The sequence below is a fragment of the Lycium barbarum genome, chromosome 10, assembly GCF_019175385.1.
Source record: "Lycium barbarum isolate Lr01 chromosome 10, ASM1917538v2, whole genome shotgun sequence".
NCBI lineage: Eukaryota > Viridiplantae > Streptophyta > Magnoliopsida > Solanales > Solanaceae > Lycium > Lycium barbarum.
In genome coordinates, this window is record NC_083346.1 from 113628282 (window position 1) to 113649017 (window position 20736).

Genomic DNA, 20736 nt, shown 5'->3' on the forward strand with positions numbered 1-20736 from the left:
AATAATTGTCGCTGCCAACGATAAAATTACAACAAGAATAATTTTGTAAGCTCAAATTTAAGATTAAGTATTGATCTTATTCTCAAATTATGGTCGCTGCCAACGATAAAATTACAACAAGAATAATTTTGTAAGCTCAAATTTAAGATTAAGTATTGATCTTATTCTCAAATTATGGTGACTCTGATACGAACCGTAAGAAATTATACCTATTACCATCCATAGAAGAGATTAAAACACAATATATAAACACAAACACATAATCTTGAATCATTTATTAACTCAATCCATTTTAACTCACTCAAATTATAAGAAAATAAATTTGGTAAGAGTAAGGTGGTCGGGCTATGAATCATTGTTTAGACCGACATTGACCTACCTCATTTACTTAACTTAATCCATTATGATCTACCTAAATTCAGCCCAAACTCATTTAATTAATCTTAATATCAACTCAGCATAACCTACTCATTAGACATCCTAATATTAACTATACATGCAATCGATAAGTAGGAATAGCCATTAGATGCCGAGCTCTAGCTAAAACTAAACCGAATTTCTCAGTCATGTCTAAATCGTTTGGCATCATACCATTTGGTAACTCCCAGTTAAAACAATGAACCAATTGCGCTAGCACCAAACGAACGATTGTGAGCCCTAATTGTAATCCGGGGCACCCTCTTCTCCCAGAGCCAAATGGTAAAAGTTGAAAATCATGTCCACGAAGATCGATGTTACTACCAACAAACCTTTCTGGCATGAATTTTTCGGGTTTGGACCAAACTTCTGGATCTCTTCCGATTGCCCAAATATTTACTAGAACTCTTGAACCTTTAGGTATACCAAAGTCATCAATTGTGCAATCTTCGATGGATTCATGAGGAATCAGTAGTGGTGCAACAGGGTGAAGCCTAAAGCCTTCTTTTATGACCATGTCTAAGTACTCTAATTTTTCCAAGTCTGACTCTTCCACCAATCTATTTTTTCCAACTACTTGCTCCAATTCGTTTTGTAATTTCTTCATTACTATTGGATGCCTTAAAAGTTCAGAGAAAATCCAATCAATCGTTGTTGATGAGGTGTCCATTGAAGCTATTAGCAGGTCCTGCATAGAGAGCTCTTTTTCAGTTGCTAAATTAATAACATTCACGTCTATGTTACTCTAAGTTAAGTATATTATCAGTACTTTTACCTAGTAACTCTACGAAGGATAAAATTTTAACATAAAAAGTTATGTGCATCATTAAAATAAGGATCTTTTTACACTATTAAGTCACTCCAAAGGATATCTACAGGCAAGCTTCCTTAAAATTTGATTCGTAATCTTGAAAATAAGACAAGTTTCCTGCTATAATAGGTAAAGATGGTTGGACGTTGTAAAAATTTCTTATATTAACGGTGTGTATAACTTAAAATTGAGTTTAATTTAAATTATATAAACCGTCGGCATAAAAAAATTAAAGAGGGAATAAGATCATTTTATGGACCAAATTCAAATGCCTAATTCTAGAATTAAGAGACAGAAAAAAGGACAAACTTTGGTTTAGTGTTTTGCACATAGTTAAGGTGTCCTCCTAGAAGTTTTTTTTTTTCTTTTTCTGGAAGCTTAGTTGTGTTTGTCAAGTTTTTCTCACAATAGGATCAAGTATTAGTATGGATATTACATAGGTAAGGATGTATACACTACTTGTAATTTTTGGATTCAAGCAAATTTCCTACAAAGTTAGGGATGTCTAACTTACTTGACACAGATAGAGAGGTTAGCCATTATGTTCTCCTTTTCTCTCTCTCTCTCTCTTTTTTTTTTTTTTTTTTAAATTATGTTCTCCTTCTCCATGTTTTTGTCGATTGGCTTCTAATATACATGTAGGGATCATGGCCTAACCGCCTTCAATGATGGTGATATTAATTACTATTAAAAATAATATATGGATGGTGCATGTAAAATCATCCAAGGATATCTACAAGTAACGCGCATAAAGAGTAGGATTTGTAATCTTAAAAACAAGACAAGTTACTTGCTACTATAAATCAAGATGAACTGCGAGTGAAACTTCTTTTACCCTTCAGTTAATATAAGTTAAACTTAACTAAGAATATATCACACGATGGAGTAAAAGAATTGTCAAGTCATCCAAAAATATCTACAAGTAGCCCTACATAAAAGTGGAATTTGTGATTTTGAAAATACTATAAGTTGCCTACTATAACAAATAAAGATGATTTTGCTAGGAAAATCTTTTTACACATCGACAAATATTCGTTAACTCAACTTAAATTGACTTACAACTCTACTCATGTTATGATGAAGAAAACATTACCAGTAAAATAGCTTTGACATGGCGACGATCGAACTCGAATCCAGCTTCGCCAGATTGCATGATATTCATCATAGTATCAACGAAATCCTTGGTTTGCTTCTCCTCCTTAGAATCTTGAACATGTTCATCAATAACTCTCTCCAAAAATTTGTCAAAAATCTTTGTCAATTCCTTCATACGAGGAACAACTCTCTGCAAATCAAACACATCAAGAAAGGGGAAAAGTTCACCAATATTTGGTGTTGCTGCTATAACCAAACTCTCTTGAATCACATCTTTAAACCCCCTTTCATCAAACTCATCATCCGTGTATTTTTTCCCAAATACCATTAAACAAGCCATGTTGGCACTTAGTGTAGAAAGTTTAGCACTAATATCAACTTCCACACCACTAGAAGCTGCCAGATTGATAAAAGTCACAAAATTTGTAACTTCTTGTTTTCTCATGGATTGAAATGAATTGATTTTGAGAGTACTAAGCAATTCTAGCGTGCACAATTTACGCATATTTCGCCAATAAGGACCATATTTTCCGAATGCCAAATTTCTCTGATCGTACGCGACGAATTGCATAGCTCTATTATTTGGTCTACTAGCAAAAACAACATCATGGTTTTTCAAGAATTGTTCAGCAGCATGAGGAGATGAAGCAACAATTACAGGAATTACACCAAGTCTCATGCTCATTATAGGACCATACTTTTTGGCTATTTGTTGAAGATCTTGATGAACATTTTTGCCAATCATATGGAGATTTCCTATAATTGGAAGCCCTTTTGGGCCAGGAGGAAGTTTTTTCTTCTTTTTCATGAATTTGTTATGTAATTCTTGAAGAAAATATAGCACTGCAATTACTGCAAGAACTTGTAAGAATGTCGAAGCCATGGATTTGGAAATTATTGTGTTTTTTTTGCTTCCTAACTTGCAAATATTTATGAAGAAGTTAGGAGTGGTGGCAGTGCAATAAATGAATTCTATAGGTACTTGTGTTGAAATACTATCAACCATATTAATTGTTGGGGTCCATCTTCATTTGTCTATGTGATTGATGGCTAAATTTTGGCGCGCAAGCGTCTCACATCTGAAGGCAATGAAATATCTAGCCCAAGTAGTGGTTAGTATAAAAGTGTGAGGAAAACTTTAGAAATATGACTTTTTGTAATTAAATTACTAATTATTAATTACCATTTTATAATAACTAATAATTGTTTTATTTAATAAATTATTAAATATTATGGAATCATAATATAATATTAATTATTATATGTTTAAACAATATTATATATTTTTTGACAAACTTATCTATTTCTAGTCTGTCACAATTTGTGACGGATTTATCTTTTGTTACGTCAGATATTTTATGTCCGATTAGTAAATCCTTCTCTAATTGAAACAGACTTTTCGTCAAACATTTGTAACAGAGTTATTATTCTGTCACTAAATTTTTACGACCAGCGAATTTGTGTTTGTCACAAAATGGTCACAAAGTTGAATTTGTGACTGAATTGTGATAGATTCTTGTAACAATTTTTATTTTTTCGTAGTCAAAAGGACAAAAAAGAAAGGACAAAAAGAAAAAGAAAAAAAAAGAAAATGAGAAAAAGAAATAAAGTATGAGAGAAAAGATATTTTAAGGAGATGAGTGGTGCAAAGAAAAAGATCTTATAGGAAAAACAAAAGTCTCCTCGCTCACTTTAGCATTCAATAACGATAAATTGATCACGTGACTCCAATCCTCAATGCAAATTTATGTGCTTAGAAAGGTTATTAATTATTATTCCATCTAAAAATATTCCTTAAGCCAGCTTGGTTTAAGCATTAAAAAATAATCTTAGGGGTAATTGGATTGCTAGTTAGGAAGGGAGTTATTTATGTATTAAAACTAGCATATACTACTAATAGTTGCACGAGGCCCGGGCTTAACTCAATATATAAAAATAAAAATAAAAATTTAATTAAGCAAGTATAATTTATGCTATGTTATATTTTTCTACCACGTAATTAATTTAGTGGTGATTAATCATGGTTTTTTGATAAATTTCATAATTATTAAACTTCCTTAGCCAAATAATTGGATAAGTCTCAAAAAGAAAACATTATTCATAAGTAAGCAAGTTTAGCAGGAAAATTTGCAAAATACCACAAGGACACAAGTGATTTGATACTGTATAACCCAACAAGGTATATTATGATAATTGCAACTTGGCATTTTTTATGAACCTGTGAGCATGCGATTCTTATAGATAGAGAAAATTTCTTTTGATACTTATAAATTTTTGGCGCATTATTTTATGTGTCATGGAGTATGCTAGTTAAATGTGGTGATTTAAGCTTTAGTTTAAGAAAAATTCAAGAAAAAACTTATATTCATTAAAATAAACCTTCGAAATTATTTTCGTTCTTACCAAATAAGAGATTTCAAAAACAATTTGATATTGACCGATGACGCTACCTTCATTTTCAAACACTATACCGCACCATTCAATAATTTCGACTTTTAATATTTGTAATGCATCTTAAATATATTAAAGGAAAGGGGATAAAATTGTCCATAATTTTTTTTAATTCAGTTCTGAAAAAAAATTAATTAGATAAAAACAACTAATTACGTGAGGATTGTACTTGGTTCAACATGAATAATATATAACCTCATACAACTATACAATTATCAAAATTTAGGATATATAGTTTTAACCTCTTCTTCACTCCCAATGTAATTGAACAATATTTTTTAAAAAATAAAAAATCTGTGTACTTTTTCCCCCGAAAGATGCCAATTATTTGATTCTTGATAACATTTTATACGCTCTAGGTTAATCTACTAAAATTCATTGCACAAACCTTTCTTAATTCAAATTTTACAAAAGAAGAAAAAAACAAACTGGCTTGTGCATACAAAGGAATTAAAGTTGAAACCAAAACCAAAATTGAAATATATTTTTCTTGAAAAAATCTTATTCATGATAATATATTTTAATTAAGTAATTTCAAGTATTTTTTCCCAACTATTTTTTATTTTATTAAACCCATAAAAGAATGGGTTTTGATTTTCTTTAAAGGAAAACATAAAGTAAGGTGCATCAAGAAATTAGTCGTGGATGAAATAAATACTTAAAAACCACATAAACTAACAATCTTATATAATAATTACAATTTCAAATAAGTATGTTTAAAAAACTTTTACTGATGATGGAATTTTTACTTCAAACTTTTGCTTATTTTGAACTCATTTTTAGATTTTAACACTATATTTATTATAGATAAATGAATTTTTATAGAACCAAAAAATTATATACTATTTAATTAAGATAATTTGAATACTTTTTAATTTCGAGAGGTGGGTGATTTCTTAAAGGTTGTGCCAAGCTAAAGTTATTATGCCCTCCGTTCCAATTTATGTGATACTTTTTACTTTTTGGGAGTCAATTAGACTAAATGTTGAAGCTAAATCGCATTAGATTAACTCAATATATTAAGATTAAAATTTATATATTGGAAACTACAAGAAAAGCACTATAAGTCGCAACTTTTCTCATATCAATTTCGTGAAAAAATACATCTTAAACTGTAGGTCAAAGTTCATGCAGTTTGAAAATCGGAAAGCGAAAAGTATCACATAAATTGAGGTAGAGGGAATACTCCCTCCGGATAAAAAAGAATGTCCACTTAGCCTTTTTTTCTTAGGTAAAAAAGAGTGTCCACTTATCAAATAAAGAAAGAATTAACCTTGTTTTTTTCAAATTCGCCCCTATTAAGTGTTATGTGATCAAATCTCAATACCTATTTAATTAGGGCCAATTTAGTTAAATTACCTATTTTTATCTAGAAGTTAGTATTTTCTTAAGGATTGTGAAAATGACTAAGTAGACACTATTTTTAATCCGGAGGTAGTATATAATATGTATGAACTAAAATTACTACTCCACTCTAGTCCAATCACAAAGGCATTTCAAGAAAATGAATGAGGACAAAAAAGGCAATACACAGAATAGCCAAGTACAACAGCCACGTGCCCACATATAAGCATCAAAGAGATGAAATTTCAATATTACCCCTGCGAAGGCCGTAAGGACGACAAATCTTTGGCGTTCTCGTTTCTATATAGTACTATACTAGATGATGAAAGCCCGTGCTAGCATGGGCCCAACACAAAAAATAGTATCACACTTTTCTTTTTAGTCTGTCTAAAAAAGAATGATATATTTTTATATTTAGAAATCATTTAACTTGAAACTTCCCCTTTTACCTTTAATGAAATGATTTTTTTTGTAACTGATTTGTTGTATTACCAGGGAAATAATTACAATGTTCAATGTTGTACTGCTAGATACTGGACAGATGGCCCCAGTTCTAGTACTTCTAGCTTCCAATCGTGTAATACCTAGCTTCTAGTTCTTCTCTCACCGAACCTATGCCCTCTATTTAGGGATAGAAATTAAGTACATCAAGTTGTTTAGCTAGTCTAGGTAGTCTTGCTCCTCTGTAGTGAATGTCTTGTATTAGCTGCCTCAGTATACTTCCCTCTGTCCTTTGTTTGCTTTGGAATAGCCTTTGATTCCTCTCCTGCCATGTATAGTAAACACATCCTGCAAGGGTAACCCTATATAGCTCTGCTTTTGCGCTGTTACCCGTACCATGTTGTTTGGCCCATGCTTGCTCATCCATCCATCCTTGCACTGGTTTTATAATCCCTTGCCACTGTAGTACCTGGTGCCATATGCCTGTTGATATTGGGCATAAGAAGAAAAGGTGTTGTATGCTTTCATCAGCTGCTACACATAGTCGGCAGGTAGGGCTATATTGCTTCCCCCATTTAATCAATCTGTCCTTTGTGTATAGCTTCCCTTGCAGTTCCAGATATAGGATGAATATCCATCTAGGGCTGCCTTGGTTGCTGCAAATGAGCTTTTTCCACATGACTTTTGGATATGTTCCTCTCAGTTCCCTGTACATTAGTTTGATAGTATCGACTTCTTGGTTGAGAAACTCCTCTCTTGTAAGTGTGGTAGTCTCCAAGTATTGCCTTGACTTCAATATCTTCTGAATAATCCAGGAAGCCTGTGGAACCATCTTTGTCCATATATCAGCACCCTTTATGTAGTATTGGTGCACCCACTTTATCCACAGGGCATCTTTTTTCATACACAATTTCCAGAAGTGCTTCATAAGGCCAGCTTTATTCCAGGTATGTAATTCAGTAATAATCATCCCTCCCGCAACTTTTGGCAAGCATAGGGTGTTCCATGCCACCAAAGCTTTGTTTGAGCACTCAGTGTTACCTGTCCACAAGAATTTCCTTCAAATAGATTCAACTTTGCTTATGATTTCCTTAGGCAGAGCAAAAATCTGTGACCAAAAGTTCTAGACTGCTATCAGTACACTTTTCACCAACTGAAGCCTCCCAGCATATGATAAGAATTTGGCAGTCCAAGTGGTGACTCTCCCTATCATCTTTTCAATTAATGGTTGACATTGTCCAATGGTCAGTCTCTTGGAGCTTAATGGAACTCCAAGATACCTGAATGGAAGAGACCCTATAGTGAACCCTAGTTCTTCCTGTATAGCCTGTTGTTCCTCATGTGCCACATCTCCAAAATACACATTACTTTTACCTTGGTTTGCTCTCAGGCCAGAAGCAGTGAAGAACAGTTGGAAATAATCATACAACATTTTGGCCGAATGCTTTTCACCTCTACAAAATAGCAATAAGTCATCAGCAAAGCTTAAGTGTATTAATCCCAATTTTCACACCTTGGGTGGAAGTTGAAGTTGGGATCATCCTTCAATGTCTTCATAAGCCTGATAAGGTATTCCGTGGTAATTATGAATAGGAAGGGGGACATGGGGTCCCCTTGCCTAACTCCTTTCTTAGCCGGAAAAAAGGTGGTAGGTTGTCCATTTATAAGTATGGAGTATTGACACAGTTGTAATACATTGCATGATCCATCTTATGAACATCTCTGGGAAATTCAGACCCCTAAGTACTTGTTCCAGGAACACCCACTCTACAGAATCGTAGGCTTTTTGCTTGTCTATTTTGAGCATGCATCTAGGTGAGACCCCCTTCCTCCCATATCCTTTTACCAACTCATGACTCAAAATGATGTTATCTTGGATTATTCTACTTGGGACAAATGCAGCCTGACCACTGTCTATAATACTGTTCATCACTCTATGCATTCTAGTAGTAAGCATTTTAAAGATCAATTTATATATGATGGTACAACATGAGATAGGTCTATATTGCCTAATGGAAGTAGGGTTCTTTATCTTAGGGATTAGGGTGACAGATGTGCAATTAATAGCCTTGCACATCTCTGTTGAGTGGAAGAATTGTAGAACCGCTTGTGTTACCTCAGTACCAATAGTATGCCAGGATTGCTTGAAACAGACTGAGTTAAATCCATCCACCCCCGGGGCTTTTGAGTCATCAATACCTTGTAATGCATGGTATACATCCTTCTCAGTAAATGGGGCAATGAGTTGGAGTTGTTGGTTCCTTGATAGTGTAGGGCCTCTATTCATGATATTTGGTTGAATTAATAGTAGGTTTTCACTGGTCGTGCCAAGGAGTTGTTTATAGAACCCCAGTATTTCTTGTTCAACCTCCTGTTCATGATGCAGCGCGTTGCCTGATTCATCGACTAACGTACTGATCTGATTTTGTGCTCTTCTATTTTTCATACTTGCAAAGAAGTAGGATGTCCTGTCATCACCTAATTTCAGCCACTGAACCGTTGACTTCTGTTTGTAAATGTTTTTTTCGATCAAATGCCATTTCTCTAATTGTTGCTTAAGTCCTTTTTCTTCTATGAACGGGTCAGGATGGTGGTGGAAATCCCTCATCTGTTCTTGTATATTTTGTAGTTGTTCCCTGGTTTGTTGAATTTTGTCTTTCACCCCAATGAACTCTTCCATGTTAAGAGTTTTTAATGCCACCCGAATCTGCTTCATTTTGATCCACACCACCTGTAGTTTGGTTGAGCTCCTTCCCACTGTTGCATTTTTCCATGTCTCTTCTACCAGTTCACCAAATTTTGGGTGTTTTACCAGGCAGTTAAAAAACCTGAATGGCTTAGCACGATTCATCTCTGGTCTGCCCATTTCTAAGCATAAGGGTGAATGATCAGAGAAGGTTGGTTCTAAGACCTGGACAATTGTTAGAGGCATTGTGAGCATCCAGTGAGAGTTTACTAAGGCTCTATCAATCTTACTATAAACATGAGTGTTTGTCCAAGTGTACTCTCTTCCCATAGTCTGCAGTTCAGTTATTCCAGTGTCTTCCATGAACTCTCGGAAATCCCTTGTTTCACAGTCTTGAACAGGTATTCCCATTACTCTATCTTCCACGTCAAGCACAGTATTATAATCCCCCATCATGAGCCAAGGTTTTGTTATTGTACTGTCATGGTTCCTTAGCTCATTCCACATAATCATCCTGTCTTGTATAGTATGCAACCCATATATTGCGCTAAAGAAAAATTGTTCACCAGTTCTTGGACATCTAATATGTCACACCCCAATTCCGCTAGGGTGTGATGGGCACCCGACCCCATATCCGAAGCCGAGCGAACCCACAGACCTTTGGGACACACATAATCTTAGTAGACTTTTTAAATCAAATAAAAGTAAAATATACAATAAACTCTCAAAATATGCTTGTTCAATGCTTTCCAAATCAAACCGAATCTGTGATCATACAGAATTTAACACATAATGCAGAATGACATATAGGCTGATGAAGCCGCATGCACAACTGACATACTATACCCACGACTCTGTCTGCAAAGTCTCTAACATCAAACCAGAAAAGTACACATACAAACTCTAACTCAGTGGCACCCCAGGAACAAATGGAGCTTACCAACTCTGATGGAACATCCTCTATAATAACTTCGCATCATCTGGGTGTACCTGCGCGACATGAAAACGCAGCCCCCGAAGAACAAGGGGTCAGTGCGGAATATGTACTGAGTATGTAAAGCATGAAATACAGAAAACAGAACATACCGGATCAACAGTACAAAGGTAAATACATTATCCAGATTATCAAAGCGTTATTTCCCGATCACTAATCACGTAAGCAGATGTCATATGTCAGAAAAGTGCAGACTCAGAATATCAGAATGATTGTTTCCTAAACACAGATCATATAAGCCGAAGTCGTATGTCAGAAGAAGTACGGATCCAGAATGTCAGAATACTCGTTTTTCCAGACACAGATCATGTATATCAATATCATAGGTCAGAAGAATTACAGAGGATACAGAACGCCAGAGAACTTACTTTCCAAACACAAACCGTACATATCAGGATAGTATGTCGTATATGTGCGTATAACAGATCCCGGCCCTTCCGTGAGGGACGCGGTGGACAGAACTATCAATGCATGTCAAAACATATGCCATATCTGGCCCAGTCATGGGACTCGGTGAACAGAACGTGGTCGCCACCCCGTCACTGGCGCCACAACACAGCATACTCCAGAGTAGGGAATAGCTCCGTAACATATCATATCATATCAGAATGTGCACATATCAAACATATCAGATGGCCATATCATATCATATTATCATATATCAGAATGTGTGTACATGGCACAACATACTCCACAACCCATGTACATGTATACCTACCCCCTCACATCGAGGCACGGCGAACAATGCAGTAGAATACGCGTGATAACATATCCTGGCCCGGGCTCAGTGAAGGAAACATTAAGGCATCCACGAATGGAGTAGTGAGAAACTTATGCATCATAAAATATTTACAAAAACTCGACAGAATAATTCGAATGACAGATCATTTAGGAAAGAAATCAGACGATAATCATAGCACGTACCTTTCGGATGTCGCAGGGGATTTATATCAAATTAAAGCTTTTGGGATTGTTTGAACATGTCAAAATATAAACATTTACAGAATCTCGATAGCATAACTCAGACGGCATATCACATAAAAGAGATTGAACGGTAGTCATAGCGTATGCCTTTCGGATATCACAATAGCATATGTCAAAATAAGCTTTCTGAAATCATTTTCATGTTTCAAAATATATTATGGGACTTAACAAAATGAGTCAAACGAATGGCATATAGTAGTTAGAAGAGTAGCCAAGAGTTTTCCTTTGAATTTCCAAAATAAGTCAAACGGAACAAATCAGAAAAATCCGGGAAAGTGGGCCCACCTCGGGTCAAATGAGGTGGCGCACATGATTTACGTATGTTACACTTCATAACGTTACCCGTGAGAGTTCTAAGGTAGTCGGGTCCTATTTGTGCAAGTTCTAGACATTTAGGCACCTTTTCTAACTATTCATAACATTTTCAATTCAATCCTACTGAATGAAAAAGGGGCAAATTCGAACGTAGATTCCGAAGAGTAGAGTCGTCCCCGAGGCTCGTATCAAAGCCTATCATACCTAGGACATGCCAAGAGAAGGAAAGGTAAAGCTTTACATACCTTATTCGCTCCTTACGCCTCTCCAAATTCAAATCCCGTTTCGTCCAAAATCTACATTTGGTCACATTTACCAAATATAAATCATAAGGTTTAAAAGTTCAATCTTAACCAATACTTGTCTACAGAAATTTGGGCAGCATCTCCCCTATACATATAGCATCCCCGAGAATTTAACTCGGCCAAAATAATTCAACAACAACACCAACAATCATTACAAAACACAATATAGCATAACTAGTCTTCTTTCCAACATAGTGCAATAGCTTTCATTCCAACTTCACATTTTCAATTCAATACCAACATTCTCATATTCATTTACTAATCAAAATCACTCCAATACAATTCGGAACATTTCATATCATTTTACAAAATATTCACAAAATATACAAATTTCCCACCAAACCATAATCCATCCAAAACTTCTAATCTTCAACATACATATTCATAACATATTTCCACCTTCCAATTTCATCAACCATAATCATAATTTGCACCTTAACAATTTCATTTTCATAATTACATAAATCTACCATAAAATCACAAAACTTCCCATAACAACTTAACAACCAACCTTTCATGTTAATATGGACTTACATCCCTCCAAATCCACCAACCAACATAGCCATTCACATTTAAAACTTCATTTCCATATTTACATAAAATTACATTAAAATCACATAAGTTCCTATAATCATTTTCCAACAATTTTTCATGCCATCTTAAACCATTTTTCCTCCACATTCTACAAGTGAACTACATTTATTTTCATCCAAAATTCTCTTCAAATCTCATTCCATAATTCACAATGCCAACGGACGAATTTATATCGCTATTTTCCCGTTCTAATCCGTTAAAACTTTAAATAAACTTGTTAGCAATGAAAAGGAACCTTATCCATACCTTAAGAATTCAGCCACCACGTTATCACCCTCCTCCTTGGTTGATTTTTAGCTTAAATTGAAGACAACGCAGCGTACAACACTTTTCCCTTCATGGGCTTCGGGATTCGGGGCTCGGATTTTGGTCAAAATTGGTTTTTCTTCTCTCCAAAGCTCCTCTCTCTCTCTCTCTTTCCAGAATTTTCTGGTTGTTACAGGTCTTAAAATGAGGAGGAAGGCCGAAATTTTCACTTATAAAAACTTGGGTAATGGGCCTAACCCGGTTGGGCTCGGATTGGGCCTAGCCCACTAACCTTTCTGCATTAAAACGTCCATATATCCTTGTCCCGACGTCACCTGGGAACCCACGACCTATGGTTGGAAAGATAATTCAATTATCTACAACTTATATTTCTTGGTATTTTTCCAAATTCCAAACTTATAATACAGTTTTTGCCCCTAGAAGTCAGATTACCCGAAAACGTTTTCTTAAAAATATTCGTTTGGAGGACTTCCACTTTGATTTGGCCCAAGGGTCCTTCTTGAGTTGTGTTTAACTTCACATATGTGATTCATATGACTTTTCAGATGTCCCAAAAAAAAATCTCGATGTGTGGGCCCCACCTCAGAAAATAATCTGACGTTCAAAAATACGGGATATAACATAATATCCACCAGTATAACTTGTGTATCAGTTTTTACTTTTGTTACTACCACTGTTCTGGGGTCCCATAACAGCTAAAGTCTTCCTCTAGAATTGGTACCAGCATTGGTGATCCATTCCCATCCGGGTTCTATGTTATTTATGGTTTTCCTAGCCCTGGTATCTTGTGTCCTATGTTCAATTACTGCAAGGACATTAACTTTGTTTACCTTTATAAATTCCTTCAACTCCTTTTGCTTATAGACTTTGTTTATTCCTCTCACATTCCAAGTGATGATCTTCATTTATGGATTGGGGGAAATGCATTGTTATAGTTCCCATCTCCTTTGCTACTTTGCCCCTGTTCTGATCTCTTTCCTATGTGTGTCAATTCATCTAGCCCAACCAATTCATGGTCTGTCAAGGCTTGAAACCCATTTTCGATGGATAACCCTTTCCCATCTCTTCTTGTTTTGGTTGGTGACCTGGTAGCTGCCTTGTTATTTCCCTCTGCCCATCCTTCTTTGTTAGGTAATTGTGTTGTATTGGCAGTCACTCTACCCCGGTGATGCTCTTTCCCCTTGTTCCTCCAATGTTGCACATTCTTCCCTCCTCTTTGGTTATGGAGAGCTTTTGGTTTTATATTATTTGGCTGTGGTTGTGTTATTGGCTGTTTTGCTAGTCTAGGATTGGCATGACAGTCATGGCCAATTTGCAAACATTTTCTACAGTACTGTGGCTCCCAGTCATAAGCAATCATTTGATCAAACATCTCTCCATTAGGGGTTTTTACTGGCATTGTCTTAGGAAGTGGCTTTGTTATATCCATTTCTATTAGGACTCTAGCATACGAGATCCTAGTGATATGGGTAGTGCAATCATCTGCGTATATGGGCGTACCTAAGCCACTGTTAATCTTACTCAAAGCCTTTATCCCCTAGCATTCTACCGGTAAATTTGGGAATTTCACCCAAATTGGCATATTTTTCAACACCTCTTCCTTAAAGCTGAATGTTGATGTCCAAGGCTTCATTATAACTGGTTTGTTATTGATGGTATTGGGGCCAGACAACAATACCTGGTCACGTTCCTCTAATGTTTGGAATCGAATGATGAAATAATTATCATTATGGTAGTACATGTGCGGTCTCTCCTTGCATATATCAAGACTTTTGAGGAATCTCTCAACTGCCCCAAATATTGGTGAATCACCTATCACGTACAGGATTAGGGATTTCTGCCATGTCACACATTCTTCTTCAATGTCCTCCTGTTCCAGTTCTACAACACACTTCCCATATTTGTATACTGGGGCGTAGTAGTTTAGGTTCATACCTCTTGCCGTAAATTGGTTCCCTGCAACTACATTTGCCCAAGTTTGACCATTCTTCCCTTAAGTTATTCCAACTTGTTGTGTTTCCTGGGTGCTATTCATGTCCTGCTGCTCTTCCACTGCCATTGCTACAGTAGCCGATGTTGTCAGGGTAGGGTTCTCGAGCACTGTCACCACGGCATCCATGGTGTTCGTCGCCGTTTGCCTCTGTGTTATTAGGGTTTGTAATTAACTGTGATTCCCCCTTGTTTTGCATCCCCTCCTCCTCTGTATGCTCCTTTGTCAGAGATTGCACATTCAGAGGCATTTGATTATGTGGTGTGAGGTATCCACCACATCCTTGACCAATAGGCGACACTGTTGACCCGACTTTTGTTTTGGGTTCTGCCAGAGTCGTGGTAGTCTATTTTTTCGCTCTGCCCCTCCCCATTCCGACCAACGGAGCACGTTACCAAGCGTCGTTAGAGAGAAGTTTTGTCTTTTTTTTAACTCTTAATGAAATGATTTAAATCCACACAAATATCTATGACTTATTTAGACCACAAGTTTTAAAGATTTTTCCTTTATTTTTTAAACTTCGTGCCTAGTCAAACTATGTCACATAAATTAGGACAGAGATAGTACTTTTAGTAATATAATTATGGAATTTTTATTATAGAAAGTATTATAATTCAATTAATTTAAAATATCAATAAATTATTTTACTTAGTCCGCTTCTCCCATATGTGGCTTTCCTGGTTTGGTTCTCCAATTGAAATATTTGAAATACACCTTCTTCTACCGAGTTTCATGTAATCATCTCTTTCTACTCAACAACACTGAAAAGCCATTTCATGTATTAGCATTTGTTGTAATCTTAAATTTTTAAGTATAGACCAACTTCAAATTTTAAGAAAATATGTGTATACGTTTCTTGACCGTTTATACTTCGTCTTCTTGATGTTATTCCTCATTATTTGTGTGAGACGGATGTGTCTAAAATTAGTGCATTTTTATCCTTATCCAGAGGTATAAGTTTTAAATCTTTTGGTTTTATGACTTCTTTAGCTGTTTTTGTGTTCAATTTAAATCGTTATTTCTTTTTTCCTGAATTTCTCTTCTTTAAATTTTCTCTAAGTGTACCCTTACCATTTTCTGAACTTATTATCATTATTTAAATGTCCTTTTTGTTTTTTACAATTGTCTCCTACTTCTTCACGTGGATCCCATCTTAATTTTTTTTTCAATTGTCTCCTACTTCTTCACGTGAACCCCACCTTATTTTTTACTTTTTATTTCTTATTTTAACTGTAACTATATTAGAAGAGTGGGTGGTTGACGACCAAACTCACTCTTCTAATATAGTAGAGACTAGATATATTAGAGTACGTGCCAGCACGGGCCCAAGTCCTTTGAACTACCATTCCCCTAGGCTAAAAAGTGAAACTTTTTATACATATGATGAATATGTATATTGTGTCATATAACATGGGCATAGATGCGGTATAAGATTTCTATCCTTTTTTTTTCACTTAACCTATCATAAGTATGTACTAATAAATTATTTTGGCTATTATGGTGCTTCGTATATAATTAGAAAGTTAATACATTGGAAAATGCCTTTTGAGAATGTAATACCCATCTTAGTTTCTTTTTAGGATATTAAACAGTACTGCAATAAACATCCGAGTAATTTATTTTATCAGTTGTAACAATATTCAATTAATTTGATTATAGAATTACAGTTGGTGAGGTAAGATATCACCCATCGAACTACTAAATGTAATAAGTTGTAATAGTAAATTTTAAAAAATGAAGCTTGATAATAATATATTCAGAACTACTTTTGAAAAATTAATCCTTACCAGTACTTTCTTTGTCTATTGAATATTAGTACTAACGGAGTACTAAAAAAGCTATGGAGATTGGAGGGAGAGATAAGTAAGAGACTGCCACATTAAAGTTTAATGGGGGCCACTTTTGTTTTTACAGTCATTCAAAAATGCTGCAAATGCAGCGTGTGGTATAGAAATCCAACTGAATAAATCCACCATTATTGACTGAACGGGGGATACTTGGGAATTACATGGATATTGCTTGATTTTTTAATATGGGGTCCAACTTTTTTTTTTTTTGATATTGCTTGATTTTTTAAATATGGAGTCCACTTTTTTTATATATATTAATTGAATTTTTAATATGGGGTCCACGCTTTTTTTATATTGTTTGATTTTTTAATATGCGGTCCACTTTTTTTTTTACATGAGTTAGAGGTGGACGACCAAACCACCTCCAAACTCATGCTTCTAATATAGTAGAAATAGATGATGAAAGCTCGTGCTAGCACGGTCCCAACACAAAAAATAGTACCATACATTTCTTTTTAGTCTGTCTAAAAAAGAATGATATATTTTTATGTTTAGAAATCATTTAATTTGAAACTTCCCTTTTACCTTTAATGAAATGATTAAAATCCACATAAATATTTATGACTTCTTTAGACCACAAGTTTCAAAAATCTTTCCTTTATTTTTTAAACTTCTTGCCTAGTCAAACTATGTCACATAAATTAGGACAGAGAGAGTACCTTTTAGTAATATAATTATGAAATTTTTATTATAGAAAATATTATAATTCAATTAATTTAAAATATCAATAAATTATTTTACTTAGTCCGCTTCTCCCATATGTGACTTTCCTGGTTTGATTTTACAATTGAAAGGTTTGAAATACACCTTCTTCTACCGAATTTCATGTCATCATCTCTTTCTACTCAACAACACTGAAAAGTCATTTCATGTATTAGCATTTGTTGTAGTCTTAAATTTTTAAGTATAGACCAACTTCAAATTTTAAGAAAATATGTGTATACGTTTCTTAACCGTTTATACTTCGTCTTCTTGATGTTATTCCTCATTATTTGTGTGAGACGGATGCGTCTAAAATTAGTGCATTTTTATCCTTACCCAGGGGTATAAGTTTTAAATCTTTTGGTTTTATGACTTCTTTAGTTATTTTTATGTTCAATTTAAATCGTTTTTTCTTTTTTCCTGAATTTCTCTTCTTTAAATTTTCTCTAACCATACCTTTACCATTTTCTGAACTTATTATCATTATTTAAATGTACTTTTTTTTTTACAATTGGCTCCTACTTTTTCACGTGGACCCCACCTTAATTTTTTTTAATTATTATTTTAATTAATATATAACTATATTAGAAGAGTGGGTGGTTGACGACCAAACCACTCTTCTAATATAGTAGAAATAACTAGATGATGAAAGCACGGGCCCAACGCAAAAAATAGTACCACACTTTTTTTTTTAGTCTGTCTAAAAAAGAATGATATATTTTTATGTTTAGAAATCATTTAATTTGAAACTTCTCCTTTTACCTTTAATGAAATGATTTAAATCCGCACAAATATCTATGAGTTATTTTAGACCACAAGTTTCAAAGATCTTTCATTTCATTTTTAAACTCCATGCCTAGTCAAACTATGTCACATAAATTAGGACAAAGAGAGTACCTTTTAGTAATATAATTATGAAATTTTTATTATAGAAGGTATTATAATTCAATTAATTGAAAATATCAATAAGTTATTTTACTTAAACTGCTTCTCCCATTTATGACTTTTCTGGTTTGGTTCTCCAATTGAAAGATTTGAAATATACCTTCTCCTACCGAATTTCATGTCATCGTCTCTTTCTACTCAACAACACTGAAAAACACTTTCATGTGTTAGCATCTGTTGTAGTCTTAAATTTTTAAGTATAGACCAACTTCATCATTTTAAGAAAATATGTGTATACGTTTCTTGACCGTTTATATTTCGTCTTCTTGATGTTATTCCTCATTATTTGTGTGAGACGTATGTGTCTAAAATTAGTGCTTTTTTATCCTTACCCAAAGGTATAAGTTTTAAATCTTTTGATTTTATGACTTCTTTAGCGGTTTTTGTGTTCAATTTAAATCGCTATTTTTTTTCCTGAATTTTCCTTCTTTAAATTTTCTCTAAGTGTACCCTTACCATTTTCTGAACTTATTATCATTATTTAAATGTCCTATTTTTTAATTTTTTTTTTGCAATTGTCTCCTGCTTCTTCACGTGGATCCCACTTTTTTTTCCAATTGTCTCCTAATTCTTTACGTGTACCCTACCTTAAATTTTTTTAATTTTTTTTTAACTATATTAGAAGAGTGGGTTTGTTTTTTTTTAATTATTATTTTAACTATATTAGAAGAGTGGGTGGTTGACGACCAAACCCGCTCTTCTAATATAGTAGAAATGTTTGTTAGCTTTTTATCTGCTTTGTATATAATTCCCCACACCAATTAGGGTTGTTCAAAATCTAACCGTTACCGATAACCCAACCGCAAAATTGACTTATCGGTAATGGGTTATCGGATTAATGGTTGGCGACGGATTAAAAATTTATAGTTAACGGTTTATCGTGTGGGGGTGAATTACTCAATTTCCTTATCGGGTAAACCGTCCCGTTAAGAATTATTCTATTTACATTTTTACCCCTAAGTATATAAAGTATCTATTGTGTACCCTAAAGCTAAAGTCCCATTCAGATTCAATATTCTATTACGGGTACTTGGATCCCGGGAAAAAACAGGTTGGTGAAATCTTCTACTTTTAACTGATACTGGTGATCCAGTTCGTTTCGATTTGTCATCGTGAAAATGCAGGACAGTGCAAATGAGTCTATTTTACTATGTTGTCTAAAGTTTTCAGAGTGAAATTCTATCCAATTATGGCTCAGTTCTCTTTGAACTTTTATTTGTTCCCAGTTAGTTTATATGTTATTATATTCTTCACCTATAATTCTTAATTTGTACCAAATTTGTGGCACCCAATATTTCTGTATTTTTTAACTGATACACCGCCAATAACTGCCCGATAATTGCTAATTCAAAACTGAACAAATCGATATCTTATCGGTTGGCTAGCGGATTAGTACATTTCATAGCCGATAACCGATAAGCCGAATCGTTAAGTGTAGTTATCCGTACGATCCGCCCACCCCTAACACCAATGGTATTTTGTCATCAATTTACAGGTTCATATAAATCAAATAGGTTTAAGTTATGAGTCAACTTATGTATTATTTCTAGAAAATAGAATAAACGATAATGGAATTAGTGATTACTACTAATACATGAGTAAAAATATTCAAATAACAAATTCACTCTATACCGCTCCACACTTAAAGGCTTTTCTTTTCTAAACAAACTATCAGATTCATTTATATGCAACGTTCTGGATAATTATAAGCAAACATTTTATTTTAAAATTATATAACGCATATTAATTTCTAATACAACAAACCAGATATCCAAAGGAATAATTTAGCATTATAATTTTTACATAACTAATACATGCAATATTACTTATTCCTATGTAAGTAAATCATATAATATAATTAATCTTACATAACTAATTTTTATATAACTAATACTTGCATAACACTAATCATTAACCAAATGACCAAAATGTTTGCTCTGAGAAAAAAAAGACAAAAAGAAAAAGAAATGAGAAAAGATGTACGATGGAAGAAACTAATGGTGAAAGGGAGAGAAAAGATAAAAGATTAATGAAAAATAGAAAGAAAAAATTCTCTCCTCCCTAGATAATTAGAGGCGAGGTCACAATGTAATTAATGAATTTTTGTAAATACAACTACTCTTTTCTAGATCAAGTATATATGTATTAAAAAAAATTAACAAGCATTTATAAATTTAGATATTAACAAAATTACTATAACAATTTATAAATTTAAATTATAGATCCGTCTTTATTAAATAAAATAGCTACCCCTTACAAAATTTGTACTATTTTGGTGAAGCTAGACAATTTTATTGAACCATGAAAAATATAGTGTTTAAATTATCATTGATGTGATTGTTCTTTAATTTCTATTACTTATTTCTGCTTCCTCGATTTTTTTAGCCTTCTAAGTATTCAATATTTTCTCGAGTTTCCTCTATTTGATCTTTATCAAAGCCAATAACACTCGTCAACGAGACTAGCATGTTTGGCCAAGCTTCTAAAATCAGCTTATTTTGAAAAGTACTTCTGGCGAAAAACAGTTTGTGTTTGACCAATTTAT

At 34.0% G+C, this 20736-nt stretch overlaps 1 protein-coding gene across 1 annotated transcript; it reads right to left on the bottom strand.

Moving 5' to 3' along the window:
* Positions 1-246: 246 nt before the first annotated feature.
* LOC132614806 (cytochrome P450 71AU50-like) lies at positions 247-3276 on the bottom strand. The gene is made up of 2 exons (XM_060329351.1): positions 2322-3276; positions 247-1105 (listed from the first exon to the last, which is right to left on the bottom strand). The coding sequence occupies exons 1-2, from the start codon at positions 3204-3206 to the stop codon at positions 491-493; spliced, it is 1500 nt and encodes a 499-aa protein (XP_060185334.1). The 5' UTR covers positions 3207-3276; the 3' UTR covers positions 247-490.
* Between the last annotated feature and the right edge of the window lie 17460 nt (positions 3277-20736).

What these genes read in the sequence shown, in the direction of transcription:
- LOC132614806 (XM_060329351.1), bottom strand. Translation starts at nt 3,206, where the DNA reads ATGGCTTCGACATTCTTACAAGTTCTTGCAGTAATTGCAGTGCTATAT. An exon ending in ATGTCAAAGCTATTTTACTG is followed by an intron (nt 1,106 to 2,321) that starts GTAATGTTTTCT and finishes CTCTCTATGCAG; the next exon opens with GACCTGCTAATAGCTTCAAT.